This window comes from Ambystoma mexicanum, chromosome 4p (assembly GCF_040938575.1).
Source record: "Ambystoma mexicanum isolate Mex_15411 chromosome 4p, UKY_AmexF1_1, whole genome shotgun sequence".
NCBI lineage: Eukaryota > Metazoa > Chordata > Amphibia > Caudata > Ambystomatidae > Ambystoma > Ambystoma mexicanum.
The window spans coordinates 604,602,906-604,621,215 of NC_090927.1; the positions used below are offsets into that span (position 1 = coordinate 604,602,906).

At 49.6% G+C, this 18,310-nt stretch overlaps 1 protein-coding gene across 19 annotated transcripts in view; it reads right to left on the bottom strand.

Annotated features, from left to right (window-relative positions):
- Positions 1-18,310, bottom strand: part of DST (dystonin) — a 2,190,048-nt gene that overhangs the window by 683,075 nt on the left and 1,488,663 nt on the right. For all 19 annotated transcript variants that reach the window (XM_069606170.1, XM_069606155.1, XM_069606164.1 and 16 more), the window contains one exon: positions 17,799-17,951. In XM_069606170.1, the coding sequence (XP_069462271.1) occupies positions 17,799-17,951 (153 nt within the window). The remainder of the gene's footprint in view (positions 1-17,798; positions 17,952-18,310) is intronic.

The following is an 18,310-nucleotide window of genomic DNA, read 5'->3' on the forward strand; positions in this document are numbered from 1 at the left end:
ATAAAACAGTTAAAAGTCAGGCAAAATTGGATCCATGTGACCATGGCCCTCATTACGACCCTGGCGGAAAGTGACTGACCGGACCGCCACAGCGTAAATAGCGTTTCCGCCATTGCACGATGGAGCAAAGTGCGGCTCATTCCGACCCATCGGGCACGAGCACCACTCCATGGCGGAAGTGCAAAGTCCGCGATGGCGGAAATGACCCCAAAACGGCCCACACCGCCGCCGTACGGCGCCCTAGGTGCCATGCCGCCACCCATCTTAGCGGACACCGCAGTGAGCGCCAACCGGAAAGTACGGTGACCGTAAATATACGGAAACGGAAGTAAAAGCATGGTCCCGGAACGGGAAACATCACGCCGTACACCTATAAAACCACAAAATCCACACAAGCATTAAAAATACTACCCTGAGACACATCCCAACCCGTCATCCACCCTAGTGAAACCAAGAAAAATGGGAAAAGTAGCGAAGAAAGCGTGCGACCGCAAGCGGCAGGTCCACTTCTCCCGTGAGGAACTCACCGTGCTCGCAGAGACCCTCCAGGAGAATGCTGCCGCCGTCTTCTCCACGCAAATGACCAGGACGGCACTTGCGAACAAGAAGGCCATATGGGCCCTGGTGGCACAGCGGGTAAGTGCGGTGGGGACCGCACCCCGCAACCCACAGCAATGCAGAAAGCGATGGGACGACCTGCGGATACGCGTCCGTAGCATACTTTCTGCCAACCGCAACATTGCCACAGCCACCGGGGGAGGATCGGAATCACCCATCCAGTTGACCCCCTGGGAAGAAATCTGTGCCTCCACCATAGGAATGGAGAGCATAGAGGGAGTCGGAGGGATGGAGAAAGGAGTGCAGACATCCAAAGAATCAGGTAGGTGGCCCAAATAAAACAATACCAAAACCACAATGTCCAATCATGTGAAGTACCACGTGCCCACATAGTGCAACAGTAACACATGTCCAGGAGAACGTCCACATACATAGGCCTGATAGCACACTTCAAAACTCACATCAAATACATAAATATTTAAAAATCCTAAAAACACCCTCTACACGTGCAGCAGGCACACCCTAACTGCAGGCTGCCAAACAACTGCACCCTCACTCCACACACAAATGAAACCACCTCCAAGGCCCCGACCCAAATCACCCTCAGGTACCACCCCAATGCATGTGATACATTGCCATTCCAATTCCCACAGACCCATTAATAACGCTCGCCCTCCTTTACTCCACCACAGGGTCCGATCCAAACGACGAGCTCCAGGACACCCCTACCAGCACACCTGCAAAGAGGGCCAAGACCAACGGCCAAAGACCCTCCACCTCAGCTGCACGCATCAAGACACGGCAGCAGCACAAATCAAGTGGCAGCACAGAGGAGGGAACTCCAACAGGCACCCCAGCAGCCAGCATGCCCACAACACCACCACCACAGGTCCCCCCAATGGATGCCACAGTAGGCACTGCTTCTGGTGGCAGCAGCACCATAGGTGACACAGCATTAATGGCAGCATGCTCCAACACAGAAAACGGGGATGTCGAAGTCAGATCCATCCATGACCTGTCCCAATCCCCCTGTCTGTTCCATCCCGTACACCATGAGGATACCACGCAGGGGCACCCACAAGACGACGACTGGCCATCCCCCACAAGCCCTGTGGCAGGGCAACATGAGGCGAACAGCCACTCTGTGACACCACCGCAAATGGCCATGGCCCAGCAGAGGCAACAGTCCCTCGACCAGTTAATCGTGCAACGGCAGCAACTGGCCACGCTCCTCAAGGACCATGCCGATGAATGTGGGGGCACTAAGGCAGACATAGAAACATCAACTGAGACACTTAGGGCAGAAATGGAGAGAAGTACAGAGACACTAAGGGCACAAATGGAGAGTAGCACCGAGAGCCTGAGAGTCCAAATGGAGAGTAGCACCGAGAGCCTGAGAGTCCAAATGGAGAGTAGCACCGAGAGCCTGAGAGTACAAATGGAGAGAAGCACCGAGAGCCTGAGGGGGGAACTGCATGCGACGTCCAAAGACGTATGTGCCGAACTTGCCGCAGTGCGCCGTGTGCTCACTGAGCTCTCACAAACCCTTAGGGACATGCATGGACATGAGCAGGCAGAGACATCATCCGTTGCAAGTTCCGTCCAGGGCAGCCCCCAACGTAGATCTGGGAGGAACCTGCGCTCCACAGGCAGGGGTGCCCCTGATACCCGCAGAGGGGGCTTGCAATAGCGACTGCCCACTGACAATGAGCATCTTTGGACACTGGTGTTCGGGGGGGAGGTAGGAGGGTGGAGGGGGTGTGTTGGGCTCACTTGGGTGGCGGGTCGATAGGGTGTTTAACATGATATCACATATGCCATAAACAATGCACGATCAACCAATGAGATGTGTGGACATTGATCTTTGTGTACGAGGCCATTATAGGCGTACAGTCCATATTGTGCATGTACCAGACACACACAGTGCCACGAGTCCCGTGTCCATGTATCAGCCACCAGGCGTGAGTGCTAGAAGCATGCATCTATGAGATGCTGACGAATGTCACGGCCCTCCTGTGCCTCGCAGACTCCTTGAGGTGCTGCCACATCCCCACCCTCATCATGACCATCTTCAGGTGCTTGCAGTTCTGCGTCAGGGGGCATGGGCACATTTCTACGTACGCACATGTTGTGTAGCATGACACATGCCATCACCATCTTTGCAACCTTCACATGGCGGTACAGGAGTGCCCCGCCAGACCTGCTGAGGCATCGGAAACGAGTCTTCAGTAGGCCGAATGCCTGTTCTATGACTACACGTGTACGTGAGTGGGCATGGTTTTAGTCCTCCTCATGCTGGTCCCGTGGTTTCCGGACTGGTGTGAGGAGCCATCTCTTCAGTGGATATCCGGCATCACCTGTATGTGGACGATAAACGAATTATGTGGAATGCCATTGCTACGCACGCACCCCCCCCCTTCCTGCCAGGTCATTGCCGCATCACATACCCCACATCATCATGCATGAAATGAGACTCACCGAGTAGCCAGGATCTGTTCCCTGCGTGTCGCTCCATGTAGCGTGGTATTGTAGAGTTCCTCAAGACCATAGAATCATGGGTTGATCCAGGGAATCGGGCACAACAATGTGTAATGATCCTGTTGGAGTCACACACCATTTGTACATTCAGAGAATGAAATTGTTTTCGGTTGCGGTACTGGGCCTCCATGGCATGTGGGACGACCAATTCCACATGGGTGCAGTCGATGGCACCAATGCAACCCGGTATGCCGGCAAGTGCATGGAATCCCACTTTTGTGTTGGTAATTTCCTGCTCCGAGCGTGGTAGAGAGATGTAGTCGTCTGCGTGCTGCAGGAGGGCATCGAGCACTTGCAATAGTGTCCGTGAGAACAGTGGCTGTGAAATGCCATGCAACTGTCCGACTGTGTGCTGGTAGGTGCCTGTGGCCAGGAAGTGGAGTACAGACACCACCTTCAGTAGGGGTGGGATGGCGGTTGGGCTATCTATCATGCTGACAAGGTCAGCCTGTGTCATGTCCACAATGGCGGTTATGGTGTCCCGGTCCAAACGGTAGAGGGTGTGGATCTGCTCATCAGTGAGGTTGAACGGATGTGCTCGGAGGCGTGGGATTGCGGGCTGCCTGCGTGGTGGTAGTGGCTGTGCTGGCGGCCCTTGCTGGCCCTGCCTTGCCCTCCTCCTCCTCCTGCGTCTCCTCCGTGCGGCCGGTTGTAGTTGGTGTTCGTCTTCTTCTTGAAGTTGGAGTACTTGCAGTGCTATCAGGTCCCCCAGGGCCAACATAGCTAGTCCTGCCGGTAGCATTTCGGAGTGGGTGTGGTTGTGGGAGGAGACTGGGTGTGCAATTTATGTGTTTTCAGGCTGTATGGCCTCCACCTGTGGTGATTCATTCCACCTGTGCAAGCTGCTCTCCCCTTTGGGCGAGCAAATCCCGCACACAACGCTGCAATTCGACGAATGGCATCTTGCTATTACAATCATGTATTTGTACCCGATGGCAGTGTAACATTGGTTGATTTGTTCATTCGGCTATGGTCCCATTGTTTCACATACTATCTTTGCAGTCGCGAACAGACTTGTGAAGGGTCAGTGGAACGTAGTACTCGAGTAACGGTGGACCCTCATGCATCACTGTACCGAGGTTCAACGACGGGCGGGGCGTCCCATTTGTGAGTGAAGGCAGTTGCCATTTTCACACACAGCCGCACTAGATGGATTAATTTGTGATTTCAAGCGGCCACAGATGCCTTTTCGACGTGATGTTGCAAATGAGGAATTCGAAGGGCGGCGCTTTCGGTTTTCAGCTAGCGGCGAGGAGATGCCCACAGGTCTGACTGCAAATATAACGTTCTATTGTTCAATGTCCTTGGGACAGGGGCCATGGCGAGGATGCAATGATTGATATGAATAGTTTGGGATGCGCAATAGCGAAGTGGACGATGAGGCCGGACGTTCCCAAATACATGTTACTTCACAACACTGGAATTACGGGCTGGGGCACAGTGGATTTTGCAGGCTGCATAACGCACAGACTCAATGGAAATTTCACATGTTATGTGAGTATGGAAACAGGTGTTTTCATTACGGGATGAGGGAATGATGAATGGATGCATGGACAGATGATTTGATACAGAGTTTGCCATGTACAGGGCTTCTTGGAATCTGTCCGCCTCCCCTGCGCTATGTGATGCAGGGCTGCCATAGTGGGACCATCGTCTATCTGGCCTTGTTGAGCCCTCCCTGTCTCGACGCGCCTTCAGACACTTGTGTCTATTCACGTTACCAATCCCATCTGATGGATTCTGTTTTAACAGACGCATGCACAGGTACACTCGTTTGTGATGGTGTTTTCACCTCGATATAGATAGTTATGATTCGCAAGTGGTTTTTGGGTGGTGATGATCCTTTGGAGTGGGCTAGCATGCATATGGCTGTGGATTTGGTGTGATCATTGAAGTGAGTAATTCAAATGTATTTCTGATGGCCATACTATTCTTTTTCATTTCATTTGGTTGACAGGTATCTCCTCCCCTTTTGCCACTGCCATCTGTATGCCACTCCTGCAGATGGATTTTACTCCCGACACCTGCTGCTTCGTGTTAATCAGTGGAGCAGCATTACGATCTTATGGGACGATCGCCAATGGGCCACATGCCCTTACGCAGTACTAGTGGCTAGGAGCAACATTTCGGCCTTTCAGCTGGACTAATGCCTCCCTATTGGAACGGCCCTGCGGTTCTAGGCGCTTCCATGTTGCCTTTTCGTACGAGAATGTAGCCCCTGTGTACCATGAAGGAACAGGGCGTCACACAAGAAGTAGCTGGTCATTTATTGCGGATGCAGCCCACAATGGTGAAATGTGTTTTGGAGTTCATGGCCTAATGGCTGTATGGGCTTGGTGAATTTGTTGTGCATTAAATTTCTATTCTGATATGGACCGTGTAGCGTTCTTCTTTGCAAGTGATGTGGCATATTCCTATTTGGGGAGCTATGTATTGTGAGGAGATCTGCATTGGGTTCCAGCTTCGGAGTATAGTTGCGTGGTACTGTGCTGGGCACGTTTGCCTACGAAGCCCAGTGAGGTCAGGGATAAGGGCTGCCAATATGACTGTTTTAATGATGTCATGCTCAGGGGCGGGGGATTAGCTTTTGTGTAACAGATGCCGGTCAGCCAGGTGGATTGGTGGAATGATGTGATTTTCGGAATATTGCTGGTCACAGGTGCCTGTGTTTGCGTGCGTTTCTTGGTGGGAGACTGAGGTCATGTCCATTGGAATAGCTTCTGTATTCGTGCCATCTGTGCCCTGCAGCTCCCATTGGCCCCTCTTGAGATTCATTTGTTCGTTGGCAGGCATGGATGACTAGTACATTTCACTGGTTGCATTGTGTGACTTCATTGCACCTACGGGGAGTTGTACAATGTGGCCAGGGAGCGGTGTACAGGCACTCAGTGGGGCCGTTTACGGTTGGTTCGCGATGCCGTACTTCTCACCATGGTACTTTCCGCCGTGCTTGATGGCGTTAGGTGCATGTCCGCTAGGGTCAGAATTCGCGTACCGTTGCACCATGGTGGTAATTACGGTTTGGCATGGCGCGCGCGCGTACTTGGTGCAGTTAGCGTTGGCGTTCACTACGGTGTCGCTAATGGCATCGTACTTTGCGGTGACGGGTCATAATCGCACCGAGCGCTATTCGATGGCGGTATTGCATTTCCGCCATCGTTTTTCGATTTCCGCCAGGGTCGTAATGAGGCCCCATGTGTCCAATGCTGGTGACTCACTCTCTTCAGGGAAAAGGCTTTCCCTACCAGAGTGTTCAAGACAACCCCAGTTAACTGGAGCCTCTGTGTTGGTGTCTTGGGTGACTTCTGGAAATTTAGGGAGAAGCCAAAGTTGTGCGAAACCTGCTCCGAGGATTGACCTCAGATGAGCCAGTCATCCAAGTAAGGTAAGACAAAGACCCCAGATCTGCTGAGGTATGCTGCCAATATCGCCATCAGCTTGGTGAACATCCTCAGTGTGAAGGTCAAGACAAAAGGGAGCACTTTGAACTGGTAATGAGTGTACCCAATTGAAAATCTCAGGAAGTGCCTGTGTTTATGATGGATCGGCACATGAAAATAGACATCCAACAACACCAACCATTCCTGGGATTATAGAACCTGGAGAACCTCATGTAGCATCATCATCCTGCACTTTTCCTTCCTCAGGAACTTGTTTAAGTTAAAGAGGGCTGAAAGGAGGCAAAGGTGGTCTGGAGGGCGTTAAGTGAAAGGGAAACAATATACCTGGTGAACGATCAAGAAACCATCGGATGTGGTGTGACACCTTTCTGAGCCAAACCATGAAATTCCCCCTCCCACAGGGGACTGAAGGAAGATGTGTCCTTCACAGAGGCTTTGCATCTGGAGTGGCAGAGGGAACCATAGAGGCATACACCCCTCCCCTGCCCCTACATCTGGGGAAACTGCATGGTTGCTATTTGCCCAAGAGTGTTTGACCTCTTCCAAGGTGGGCATAGGAGTTTGAGGCCCTCTACCCCCTGTGAGGATCCAGAAATGAGACACAGACACAGAGCATTCATGGCGATTGGTATCAACTTTTGTTTAATAATAAAGTGGTTGGAAAATGCCTCAATGTCCCTAACCTATGAAGTATTTCCCTACCTCAACCAAAAACTAAGGGCCTCTCCTGTCTAAAGATGTCCAAAACAAAAACGTCCTGTGACCGAAATCCTATATGTTAAGGGTATTGCCTTTGGCTTGAAAAGTGCACAAATGTTCAAGTTCAACAAAAGGTATACATCCAACAAAGGTTCCAAATGGATAATGTTCACCGTTTCAGGGAATTAATCCCTTCCCTGGTTTTCTCTCCACCAACAAAAGTTCAAAAATAAAACCAAGTTCCTTGTGCCCACCGAGGATAACCCCCTCCTCTTGGTATTGCAACTCACTCCCGGTAAAATGACTGCCTTCCCTAGGTCTTGTCCACATTCAATGCAATTCAAAATCCTAAGGGCATGAATCTTTCTTGGGATTCTCTGACTCACAATACATCTGGTATAGTCTCCTGCCAGGTTTGCTCATATGTTCATTCACTTTCAAGATCTGAGGGCATATGTTTTTCCCCAAAGTTCCTCTCATCACTGGTATATTTGTATCTCCCCAATACAGGGGCTATGAAACTCTGTTCGTAACGTGAGCCACAGCGAATTTGGCTCCCGTTCCAGTTAGGGGACCCTGTCCTCTCTGCACCATCGGGGTGGGTGGTAGAGTGGTGTCTGAGGGTACTGTCCTCTCTGTGCACCATTGGGGTGGGTGGTAGAGAGTTGTCTGCCAGGAATGCCTGCTCCAGCTCCCTCCTGTGGCCAGAATATCCACTTTGGCCTCACCGGCTTTAGGACGACTGTGTTGGCTTCTCCAACCCACTCGGGCCCTTCTATGCTTTCGCTCCTTCCCTCCAGCTCGGCCAGCGTGAAGCTCCTTTGACTCACGTCCCACTTCAGCATCTCTCTTTCCTTCGGAAATGCGTCTCCAGTCCAGACGCCACCCTGCCTTTTCTCCATCCCACTTCTCTGCCTTGCTCGCCACCTTGTGAATTTGCTTGCGTGTCCACCTGACAGCTTGGCTTCACCAGCAGAGACTAGCCACTGGGGTCTCTCTGCATTTCTTCATGACTCCATATTTGAACTCCTGCGTTACTGAAGGGAGCTGTTTGGAGCCAATCAGATTTCTGAGACAGCTAGATCACTCACTTCGGTCTAGCTGAGCAATCTTCAATCAAGTTGCTCTATTCCTCATGTCAGTCTTTGTTACTGGTGTAACTATCTGATGTTTAAAAGTCTGATGACTAAGTGTTGGAGAATATTGAGGGTTACTGCCACAATATGCCATGAGGGCCTGAGGTACGGAAGGAGTGTCCCTAAAAGGGAATGGGGGATACCATGTCTCACCCAATGATGTCGCTCCACCTACCTGAGGGTCACCTACCCCCATGTGGCCTTCCCTCAAATAGCCACCCCCAGGGTCAGGTAGCGGCTGCTGTGCCCTAGCCACATGAGCAGAGGCTACCTCCGGGAAAGAAGTGATGACATTATCAGATTCATCAGGCCCTGCTTGCGGGACTGGATGGTTGATGCACTGCCAGACCCAAGGGCTTTGCAGGGGCCTTAGATGATTGGAACCTTGATAAGGAGTCATGGGCCTTCACACCAAAGAGGTTATGTGCATCAAAAGGCATATCTAAGAGTTTTGTCTGCACACCCTATTTATTTATTTATACCGCACAGCAACATTTGGGCCTCATTACACGGTAGGTGGTAAGGGTTTACAAGTACCGGTAAGGGCACCGGTACCGGTAAACCCGTACCACCTTACTACGATTCCCTTTGCGGGACCCGACCTTAACGGCTGGTGTAGACCAGCCGTTAAAGTTAGGACCCGCAAAGGGACCTTGGTGCTAATTACGGTACCGCAAATTGCGGTACCGTAATTAGCTCCTTCCCCATTCCGCCCAATGGGGCAGAAATGGGAATGGGAATGGGTAAGGGCCATGGAGAAAGGGGGAATTACTGCCCCGCTAACCTTGGAATGGGGTGGTAATTCCCCTTTCCTCCATGGTGGTACCGGTATGGTACCGGCGGCAACCATGGTGCTAATAGCACCATGGTTTACCGAATTCCGTGTAATAAGGCCCTTAGACATCAATACGAGTACAGTACAGTCCCCGGGACTCGTATTTAACACAACTAAGCTATCAGTGGGTGGTCATTCTAAGTTCCTAGAGAATTTATTTGAATAGGTGAGTTTTAAGTTTTTTCCGAAAGATTGTGTAGGAGGATTTAGGTTTTAGCTGTATCGAGAGGTTATTCCAATTGATTGCGGCTTTAATGTGAAAAGCTTTGCCCAGTCCATTGGTTTTCTTGAACCTTGCTATCACCAGTTGACCTTGTGTTTCAGATCTGACAGTGCGACCGGGCGCGTAGAAGATAATCTTTTTTAGGTATATTGGGGTTTTCCCATAGATACACCTGTGTGCCAAGGTCAGGGCCTTGAACTGGACTCTGTCATCCACTGCTAACCAGTGCAGACTTCTCCTTTCTTCACTGATATGTTCTTTTTAGAGCTCCCTTTTATGATTCTTACCGCATTGTTCTGAATTATTTGACATTTGGTGATATGTCCTTTGCTTGCTCCTAATAGGAGAGCTTTTCTGTAATCCAATCTGGGCATTATAGTGGCTCTTGCAATGGTCGAGCAGTTTCCCTCACTCAGGTAGTGACTCTACCCCACTGTGACTATAGCCATCGCCCATCCCACACAGTCAGCCCTGTCCAACCCTGACTGTAATGTCCAACGAGGAGCCTCTCTGCCATCTTGAACCAGGGCCTCAAAGCCATGTCTCACCTCCCCAGCAGGTATGTGTTCAGCCGCCACAGACACTGCCGATCAAAGCCCAAAAGAAAACCTGTTAGGGCACAGAAGGCATTCATCACTCTAGGGTCAAGACAGCCTGAGGTGTAAACTTTCTTTCCCCATGCATATCACCTCTTACTCTGTCCAGGCAGAGAAAGAAATGGGGATATTTTCAGGCTAGCAGTTTTAGTCTGTACTACAAGCTCTCAGAGGAGACATGGGTGGAAGGAAAGGCCTTATCTGAAGGAAGAAGTTGGTATTTCTTAGTCAATTATCAATCTACTCTTGAGACGGAGGCAGACTTTTCCGAAGTGTGCCGTACCGGAGCCTTAATTGTCGGGTTACATGGCAGTAAAGTCTTCTTCTGAGGATCTTCATACAGGATGTCCATAGGCTCAACCTGAACTTTTGGCTTGGAAGGTGTTGACAATCTTCATGCTCAACCACTTTGGCTATCAGCTAATGGCAAGAGGCCTGAGGCTTCCCCAGAGTCGGTGTCAGTAAAATGTCCAACCCCAAGGATGCAGCTAGACCAATTGGCCTTCCCCCTCACCACAAAACTCCTCTGAGAAGATCCTCACTTCTCAGGGGCATTGGGGTTTCATCCCAAATGGGGTAGGCTTTCCCTCCTCCTCAAAAATGTCTCCCACCTCCAACATGCATGCCTGCCCTGGGAAGTGCAACATCCTCCAGTAGAGCTAACCGGTGCAAATCATGCAAATCATACAATGCTTGAGGATGTTCGGTCCCAGTCCTTCGCAGGAACCTGACTGGTTTGTCCACGCACCGGGGCCGAAGTCACTGAAGCCTTTGTGGAGAAGTCAAGTATCTTGAACCTCAAAGCCTCCCATTCCTCCGTGGTGAATTGGGTGGGAAATGGTACTTGCGTAGCTGCTTTGTGGGAGTCCCTGGAGTGGTGACTTCTCTTCTTTGAAGAGGAAGAAGAGTGGTGCTAAGAGGAACTGCTTGTGAACGCCACCCCTAGTAGTGCTGCTTTTCCTTTCGGGCAAGGGATCAGTTTTCTGACTTCTACTCGACACCATGTGACCTCGTTCAAGATTGATTGTCACATTTTTCGTAGTGAAAAAGAGTGAAGAGCTTTTCTGCCTGTTGCCACAGAGCCTTAGAATACATCAACTGACACGTTTCTCCCCCAAACTGTATAGACAGGTCCTGTGGGGTTCGGAAATCGACATTTTGCAGTTTGCGCAGGGCTTAAAGACCTAAGCCTTTGCAGGAGACAGGTTGCAGGTTCTTGTTAAAGGTGGAATTACACCAACTCACACATGCTCAGTCCATACTCTTGGGTTTCGGCTCAAGGGGCCACAAGACTGAGGTGCTACAAAATGTCCATCCAAACATCCATGTCCTTAGGAAGAGTAAACCGTTTACCCCACCTAATGTTTTCAATAAGTTATGCAGGTGCTGGTCTACTCGCACTTTGAAAGTGGTAATGCCCTTGCTATGGACATTGCCAAAGTAGTACTTCGTCTTTCACAATCAGACCTCCAGTCGACTGCAAGATTATTTCTCTGGTTACTCCTGGAGGTTAGGGTTAAGTTTAAGATGGACTGAATTACCTATAAGACATTGGGCCTCATCACGAGTTGGGCTGTAGTCCTTACATGCGGCGGTAATGGTATTACCGCTGCATTTAAAGGCTGGCCCTATCATAAGTTTGGCGCTAAATCGGCTGTTTTACCTCCAGCTTTTTTCTGGAGGTGAAAATCTCTGTTTTTGGCAGTATTACAGCTGGCTGTATTAGCCCGCAGTATTAGCACCGAAAATTCCCCATTGGATCCACTGGACCCAATCAGGAATGGGGATTTATCGTTAAGGCCCAACCCGTGATCTGGTGGTAATCCACCAGACCGGTTGGTGCTAGGGCTAGGCCAGTCGGCAGTTTTACAGCCGGGAATACAGCCCAACTCGTGATGAGGCCCATTGTTCTACCATCATTCACCTTATTTAGTGCAAAAGGTGCCGCTAGCTGGAGGGTCCCACTATAAATGCAAGAAGCCATTTTTTTGACTGGATATTCTTTGCATCAATAGATCTCAAACAGGAAAACAAGTATTCTCAATCACCTGTCTGCACTTTTGGAACTCCCTTCTGGCCCAACTGTGGTTCGCCTATCATTAGTTCTGTTTCAGTACAAAACCTGTTTATTACCATTTACAGTCACCTAGTTGTAGTTTCACCTAATTATGTAATAGGGGAGTCCAGGTGGTTAGATCGTCTCTGCTTTTAGTGTTATGTGCAACCTGAATTCTGTATTCTTATTGCTGTCTGTCTTTGGTGTATGGTGCTCCACTTCCTCCCGGCAAGGATTGCGCTATACTAAATTTTCAAAATAAATAGAACTCACAATAGAGAGACTCTTGGTGAACGACTTCAAATGGCCCTAGCAGAGATCCTGCCTTGGGCCTTAGAGAAGAGATAAAAAAGAGAACGAGAGATAAAGAGATAAAGGAAAAGGGCCTTGCGCAATATACAAAAATACCAGGACAAGTAGAGGAAAAAGTAATCCTTTAAAGGAATAGTGCGCTCAAAAATATTATTGTCCCGGGCGTTCGGGAATGTGTTTTTAAGCATACATTGATCGATCGTACAAACATTTCCCACCTTTACCGTAGTTTTCCTCATTTTTACACATGCGAAATCAGGCAGCAGGGCGTGGCCATCTTGTGCTAATCTTATCAGTTGCCGCATCGCCCTTAGGTGAACTATCCCACGCCCCTCTTGTGATTGAAAAAGGGCGATAAAACCCAAACTGCAAATTGTCATAGATTAGGGCAGTTTGGACTCCAAAAGGCTAAGATATGTTACCCCTCTTACTTCTTTGTGTTTCTCATAGCTACTCCCTGTTACTCCCCGCAGGCCTTCTCCCAACCTCACAATGTGAGATAAAGAATATGTTACTTACCTGTAACTCTGGTTCTCCAGCATTGGTATCTTTCATAGATTCAAATGCTGTGAATATTCCCCGTCGTCAGGTTGGGAATCCTTGGTAGCATAGAGCAGTTTAAATTTAAACTGAAATGATCAGTCAGCTTTGTGCTCTATTATGGTCATTTTGGGTCATACTGCCCACAGCCAATAGGAACATCTCCCTTAGCTCCTCCCCTGTTGGCCATCTTCAGATTTGGCAAGGGTACGTGAGTGGTAGTAGGAGCTACATAGTACTTGAAGGCGCGCACCACATCCAGTGTGTGCGGTGTTTGCTCCGCTGGAGACGTCGGTGTGCAAAGGATTACTGGTAAAACCACCCGCTGATTGAGGTGGAAAGAGGTTACGTTAGTACGCATGAATGGCCTTGTTCTTGTGAAATGTAAAGTAGGATGGTTTCTAAGAAAACGCCTAGATCTCACCTGGCCGATGTTATGGCCACCAAGAACGCTGTTTTCCATGAAAGATGTTTGATGGATGCCTGGTGCATGGGCTCGAAAGTTGGCCTCACGAGCCTTGCGAGTAGAACATTTAGCTCCCACGCTGGTGCAGGGTGATGAACAGGTGATAAAGACCAGAACAGCCCACGTAAGAACTCCTTCACCAGTCGGTGAGACCATAGGGACAGCACCACTGTGGAGTGGTTGTACCTGGACATTGCTGCCAGGTTCACTTTAATCGATGAATGTGTCAAGCCAGATTGAGCCAGGGACAACATATAAGGCAACAGCTCCTCCGGCAGGATTGTGTGAGGATGCACTTGATGGGTCTTGTACCATACCTGAAAACGCTTCCACTTGCTCTTGTAGCACTTCAAGGTGGACGGTGCCCTTGCCCTGGCCAGGACCTCCAGGCAAGCTTGCCGGAGGGTTGAGCGCCAAACTCTAAGATCACAGGAGCCAGGCCGTCAGATTAAGAGAGGCCGGGTTGTGGTGCAGAACTGCCCCTTGGTTCCTGGACAGGAGCAATTGGCGCGGGAGTAGCTTGATCGGCGCCACTGACGAGAGCGCAAGGAGGTTGGAGTACCAGAACTGTCTCGGCCACGCAGGGTGCCACTAATATCAGTTTGCACCGATACAGTCTGAAAGTGTGTAGGACTCAAGGCACCAGAGGAATTGTGAGAAATGCATACAGAAACCTCCCCTCTGACGGAAACACAAAGGCATCTCCCAAGCTTTCCGGGTGGGGAAAGCAGCCGGCAAAGGCCTTGCAGCAACTGTTGTCATAGGTGGCAAAAAGGTCGATCTCCCGAGTGCCCCGCGTCTGAAACAACAGGTGAAGCTGGTGGTCATGCAATTCCCACTCGTGACAAGAGGTTAGCTCCCTGCTGAGGGAGTCTGCCAGAGTGTTCTGAATACCCGGCAGGTGGAGGGTAATAAGAAACATGTTGTGCTGTAAAGCCAAATGCCATAGAGCTTGGGGCTCCTTGGAAAGCTGTGGGGACCTCATTCCTCCTTGCTTGCCGATGTAAAACATAGATGTTTTGTTGTTGGTGTAAATGTGAACCATCCTTTCCTGTCAGAAGGGGGAGGAAGGATTTCAGGGCCCAAAATATTGCCGGTAGCCCAGCAGGTTGATGTGCTGGGTCTTCTCCGTCTCCGACCAAAGGCCTCTGTTATGTTGGTCTTGACAGTGGGCGCAACAGCCCTCCAGTGAAGCATCCGTTGTGACGGTGGCCTGATGGTCCGGTAAACTGAAGGGGGTGCCCTGTAGTAGATGCTCCTTCACCGACCACCAGCAAAGGCACCTTCTGAGAATTGGAGTCAGAGCAATGCGGTCGTCCCAGTACCTTGAGGCTTGGATCCAGCAGACATCCAGGAATTCATGCACTGGTCACATGTGCAATCGGCACTTGGTGACCCAATGGGATGCATGATAACATCCGCAGCAGGGACTTGTAGTTGTGAACAGTCGTCTGGGTGCTGTTGAGACAGAGCAGCTTGTGCAGAAGGGCCGCTATCCTCTTGTCTGAGGGTCTGGCGCTGCAGGTCTCAGTGTCTAGCCTTGCTCTGAGGTAGAGTGCCTGTTGAGACGGAGCCAGGCACAACTTCTGAAGTTGATGAAGAACCCCAGTTGCTGTAGACACTGGAAGGTGGTGTCGGTTTCTGCCAGAGAATAGGAGGAGGCTCTTACCAACCAGTCGTCTAAATATGGGTAGATGTGACTGCTGCTACACTGTAGGTGAGCCACCACTGGCGCACGGCATTTGGTGAATACCCACGGAGCAGACCTCAAGTCGAATGGAAGAGCCTTGAATTGATAATGCGCCCCTGCCACCCAGAAGCATGGATAGCGCTGGTGTCAGTGTCGAATAGGGATGTGAAAGTATGCATCCTTGGGGTCGATGGCCGCTAGGAAATCTCCTTGCTGCAGCTGGGACAACACTTGTTGTAGTGTGACCATGCAGAACGTTTGTGCCTTTAGGAACTTGTTGAGCACCCTCAGATCTAATATGGGTCTCCAACCCCCTGATTTGTTGTGCAGTGATTTATTCCTTAACATGTCTCTTTGTGGAGGCAGTGATGGCTCTGGTTGTATGGTTTGTGCTGAATGCAGAGGGGTTAAGGGTGGTAGCCTGATCAGACTTGCTTTACCCCGTGAACTTCTGGGAGGTGATTTTCTGGCCGGAGACGACAGTGCTGACATAATGGCCTACTCCTCTACATCATCCACGTCCGATTGGGATAGGCATGGGTCTGGTACAACAAGGCCACCCAAAGGTTAGGGAATGTTGCTCGTGGATGAGCCCCTACTGCAGACACAGCACTGGTGTGGGAGTCAGAGACTGCAGTGACAATAGCAGTGGTAACCATTGCATGGCAGGAATCACTTTTGCCCGTCAACGATGTCATCGATGAGGCTATGACAGTTATGGACAGGGATGCTGTAGACAAGATCTTAGTCAGACGTTTTTGCTGATGACGTGGTAGTCGCGGTCTATAATGGTTTTGCCGATGACAAGGTAGTCGTAGCCAATGCTGGTTTCTTTGATGATGAGGTAGGCATGGCCGTTGGCAGCTTCGCGGATGAGGTCGTCAACGGTGCCCCGTTAGATTGCATTAATGGTCTCGGAGTAGACAACCTTGAGTGAGACTAGGTCGTCGACGAAGACAGCTTCATAGCCGATTTGGACGATGCGCTTGTTTTCGACCTTGAATGCAACGAGTGGCCACCTGACTTAGGAGTGGACTTAGAAGACTTCGCCTCCCCGGGCCGATGGAAATGGCCTGTCAACCTCCCTTGGGTGGAGACTGGTCTTTGTACGATGATCTGGGCTTGTCGCCAGAGGTTTCTTTATGCCTCCTATTGATTGTGGCCTGGATTTCATGCGATCTTGACCTCTTACTAGAGGTTGTTCACTGGGCCATCCTGTCCAGCCCTAACGAGGCATAATTCTGTACCTGAGCCATGCGACAAGACGAAGGTGATGATCCCGCAGCGTCTTGTTGGAGAACGACTGGCAGATTTCACAGGCCTGGATAATGTTGTGAGAGTGAAAGCAGTAGAGCCAGTCATTGTGGTGATCCTCCACGTAGACATTCTTCAGTCCACAGTGGGCACAGGCCTTGAACAGACTCTTCCTCGTGGATTCAGTAGCCATGAGGTAGGCCCAACTGCACAGATGAAGCTTCATCGAAGATTACCGGCGGTGGGACTGGTCCACGGAGCTAGCACTGTCGCTTCGGATGCCAGTCATCGAGTAGACATCGAAAATATGTATTTTTGTAGAAAAAGGTTAATTTTGATATATGAAAAAATAGTCCATAGGTGCCCCTCTGCGAGAAAGAACACAGCTAAATGACCTGTTTTTTGGGAAGGTACCCACTCGAGAGTCCGCAGCCACACTTTAGCTCACTGTAACTTTCACAGAAGTGAAATAGCCATTTGCATATCAGTCTTTGACCCGCCCGCATGGGAAGTCCCGAAATGAAATGCTATGGCAATTCTCCTCTGAACAAGAGTACCAACAGCAACCCCATACACGTGTTCAGCCTTGTTGGGCCTCATCAGTGAGGTGGATCTGTGCCTCTCTGAGCACAGCGAGCAAGGGGTCCACGTCTTGATGACCCTAGGAAACTTAAGGTGACTAAACCTAAGTCCCTTAAACAATGATAAAATAGTCCATAGGCACCCCTCTGTGGGAAAGAACATGGCTAAATGACCTGTACTTTAGGAAGGTACCCACTCGAGAGTCCGCAGCCACACTTTAGCTCACGGTACCTCTCACAATTTTGATATATATTCGTCGAAAAATCAAAGAGATGATTTTTGAGCACTCGTAACACTAACGTGCGGTAAAACATCTGAAGATGGCTGTCAGGGGAGGAGCTAAGGGAGGTGGTCCTATTGGCTGTGGGCAATGTGATCCAAAATTACTATAATAGAGCACAAAAGGGACTGAGGATTTCAATTTAAAGTTAAACTGCTCTATGTTACCGATAATGCCAAGTCTGATGACGGGGAATATTTAAACCATGTGAATCTATGAAAGATCCAATGCTGGAGAATATTAAGTGTAGATAATCAAACCTTGTGTCCAAGTCTCTGTGTATGTCCCTAAGCCTGTGTCATTCTCCAACTGGAATGTGCAGTTCATGACAGAATTTTGTAAGCATCAGGTTTTATCAGACTGGCATCTTAGTGCCCCTACTGGTTTCCCCTTCCCCTTCCCTTCCCACTAGTATTGCTACACAGTCCTTTGAAGAATTGGGTTTTGCATGTGGCACAATACAAAACATCAAACAAATAAGCTTAAATAACTATGGATTCTACTGCTAATGCTCAAAGCAAACACTTAAGATCTCTCAAGGATTTGCTTGGTCTCCAACCAACGTTAGCAGCAGAATGCACCAAGTGCTAGTAGTCTGCTTTTAAATACATTATCACTGCTTTTGTCTTTACCTCATGTTCCATTTTATAGTGCTGTAACTCAGCAGTGCTGTCCCCTGCAGCACTGGCATCTTGTTGGCCAATAAGTCGATTCTCTGTTTCGGTAAGGAGGTCACAGATTTCCTGGAGCTTTTCCGTGTGTTCTTGCTGCTGTTCTTTAACATCCTAAGTATTTGAAGCCCATTAAAGGAAATTAGATGGCAATGCAAAAACAGAGTACCGCATTACAGATCCCACACAGACATTCAGTTACAAAGTATGCTGTAAACACGATAGCACTGGAGGGCATGTTGGGAAAGGTGACCAGGCAAAAAGAGTTCTATAAAGCCACTTCTTCCTATGGCCAGTTTCTTTGAACAAGCTGTGATGGAACGGCCATAGAGAATTGCGGCCATGCATAAGCGAGAGTCAGGTGAACCTTCTGACCAACCAGAGTAAATTTTTCATTCTCTCGAAACCTGGGATGCAAGATATTAATTCTGAAAAAGGACATCAAAACAGAGATTAGATGTGATTTGTGGATG